At 40.5% G+C, this 2,822-nt stretch overlaps 1 protein-coding gene across 1 annotated transcript; it reads right to left on the reverse strand.

The window, feature by feature from the left end:
• Positions 1-287: 287 nt before the first annotated feature.
• LOC145157949 (uncharacterized) lies at positions 288-1,190 on the reverse strand. The gene is made up of 2 exons (XM_079076921.1): positions 998-1,190; positions 288-937 (listed from the first exon to the last, which is right to left on the reverse strand). The coding sequence occupies exons 1-2, from the start codon at positions 1,188-1,190 to the stop codon at positions 288-290; spliced, it is 843 nt and encodes a 280-aa protein (XP_078933047.1).
• Between the last annotated feature and the right edge of the window lie 1,632 nt (positions 1,191-2,822).

Raw genomic sequence — 2,822 nt, forward strand, 5'->3', positions numbered from 1 at the left:
TTCCAAACTCGTCGTCATTTTTCCTGCACAATGAAAGCAGGTTTAGCGTTATCAACATTCTTCTTTTTCTTGAGCTCCTCTATTTTGTGAAGATAGTAGGCTTCGACTTTCTATTCTCCTTCATCCTTCTTCTTATTGATCCCTTTCAACATACACTCTTTCGCTAAATGATTCTTTCCATGACAGTAATTACAGTTATATCCAGAATCTCCCACCAGATTGCTATCTTTCTTCACTTCTTCCTTTTGAGGGTTGTTGACACTCCCGCCCTTCGTCTTATTAGAGCTTTAACTTCCTTTCCAGTTTCTGTTTTTGTTCCGTCCAAAGTTCTTTTTGGCTAACTTCCTAGGGTTTGACACCATCAGTGTATATTCCTCCTTTGAGAGTTCACAATCTGAGAGGTCCATCTCCGAATCTTCCTCTTCTACAACTTGCTTGTTCTTTGCGACTAATTCCAAAGAACCGATCCCAGAAACAATCTTCTCTTCTTTTGTAACTTCGTCATCGTGAGACCTAAGAATTTCCACAAGCTTCGCTAAAGAATAGGACTTAAACTGCTCATGCGCTTTAACCGTTGACACCACAGCTTTCCATTCTTGCTTTAAACCGTTCATGAATGTGACCTTTTGTTCAATCAGTTTGCATCCAATCTTGTTTTTCACCATCCTGCTTAAAATATTATTGTACAGGTTGAACGTTTGATCGAGATTTTCCTCAGGCTTCTGGACAAAGGCTCCGAACTCCGATAGAAGCAGCGTTTGAATGGAATGCTCAAGATCAGCAACACTAGAGTAGAGTTCTGTTAGCCTGTCCCAAATCTCTTTTGTTGTCTCATAGGTACTCACCAGACGAAAGGTGTCTGGAGGTAAAGTGAATCTGATTATACTCATTGCCTTTACATTGTTGATCAGCTTGTCTTTTTGGTCCTGTGGGACATCTTTAATTTAGAGAAGAAGTTTGTTATAATAATCTTGAGTTTTAATAACCCTTCTTGTACCAGAATGAACAAACGTCTGAACAGTCATGGCTTCCCATATCAAGTAACCATGATATTCAAGTCCTTGAACGTAATCCTCGAAGTGTAGCGTCCACACCTCATATTCATGTGGAAAAAGAATCGGGATCCTTGTTGTAGAACCAATACTGCTGGATAGGTTAATTGAAAGAGAATGAGAATCTTCTGAATGCATGATTTCGATTCAATAAAAAGTTGTAGTGAACCAGATGTGTAAACTGAAATCAATTTTAGGGTAGAATCAAGATCTAGATCCAACGTCATCAGTCGTTAAAAACGATGAAGATGAGAGAGAATAGATCCAATAAAAGCGGAAACCCTAATAGCTCTTTAGCACAAGAGATGCGTATAGATTACATAGTGTCCTGCTCTGATACCAATTGATAAGATTAAAACTTAATAAGATAGATAGATTCAAACAGGTAAACTAATCAAACACACAGAATAAAAACCAAAGTTGTGCTGAATGATTAATAAACACTGCCTTAGAAGAGCTCGATTAAGAACTGCTACTGTAAATGCAGAGTAGGGTTACAAGAAGATCGATCCAATACACGATGCATGCATGCACTATAAATACCCTAACCCTAGCACAATAAATAAATCAGGTGGAGAGGCCCAACCTGTTACTAATGGACTATAATAATACAATAAAAAATTGACACAACACCATATACCCAACATGTAACGAACCAATTTTCAATAGAAAATTTTCATTTTTAATTAACGAAAACACGTTCCACCAATCAGGTAATCTCCAATACAATTGTTTTCAATTTCATAACAACAACAATTTTTATTTTAAAACATGAGAGTGTCCCATGATAACGACTGTGAAAGAGTGCACGCCGTGCCATCAAGCCTTGCCCTTGCCCTTGGGCTCAGATGTACCTGAAACAAATCAACAAACTGTAAGCTAATGCTTAGTGAGTTCCGCAGAGCATACCCCACACACAATCCACATATCACATATCATATTAGCTATAGAAGCTACATATATCACATAAGCCATGCATACAACATATAGGGATGCCATGGGCTCGTTCCTTGGGACTTACTCCAGGATGCCATGGGCTCCCCACATGGTCTTACACCTAAGTGCCATGGGCTCTCCGATGGTCATAAATAGGAAAGCCATGGGCTCTCCACATGGTCTTACATCCGGTTCCCATGGGCTCTCCCGTGGTCTTTTAGTAGGAAAGCCATGGGTCTCCACATGGTCTTACATCCGAGTGCCATGGTCTCTCCCATGGTCTTCCATACAAGCATACCACATATACAACTAGCAATCACATATCATAAAATGCGCCGGCCTTGGTGCCTTAGACCCATTGGCATGGTGAGGAGATTCACCTTTCGAATGCTGAAATGACAAGAAAAGATCAGATGTATCCCACACACTGCTCCTCCTCAACTGCCTATAACCAACATGTGATTATCTTGTTATAATCCTATAATTACCCTCAAAGTCAACCATGGTCAACCCTGGTAAAAGTCAAGGTCAACAGTCAAGGTCAACAGTCCATGTTGACCTCAACTCGTCAAGTGCATCCTAGCAACTCATCAAGTTCCTCCCAAGTCCATTCCACTGAATCCCGCATCAACTCACCGAGTCACCCTAGTAACTCGTCGAGTTCATCAAATGTCCAAAAAACTAAAGTCCGTTCAGACGAAAACCCTAATCCTTCACTGCACTCATCCAGAAACTCAGAAACGGGCAATCCCTACCCCGACTCATCGAGTCAGCTAAGGGACTCTATGAGTTCCTTTAGTCCCTTTCAATTTCATCCCTTTTCAGTGGGAATAA

Source organism: Lactuca virosa, chromosome 2 (genome assembly GCF_052849685.1).
Source record: "Lactuca virosa cultivar CGN04683 chromosome 2, Lactuca_virosa_CGN04683_v6, whole genome shotgun sequence".
NCBI lineage: Eukaryota > Viridiplantae > Streptophyta > Magnoliopsida > Asterales > Asteraceae > Lactuca > Lactuca virosa.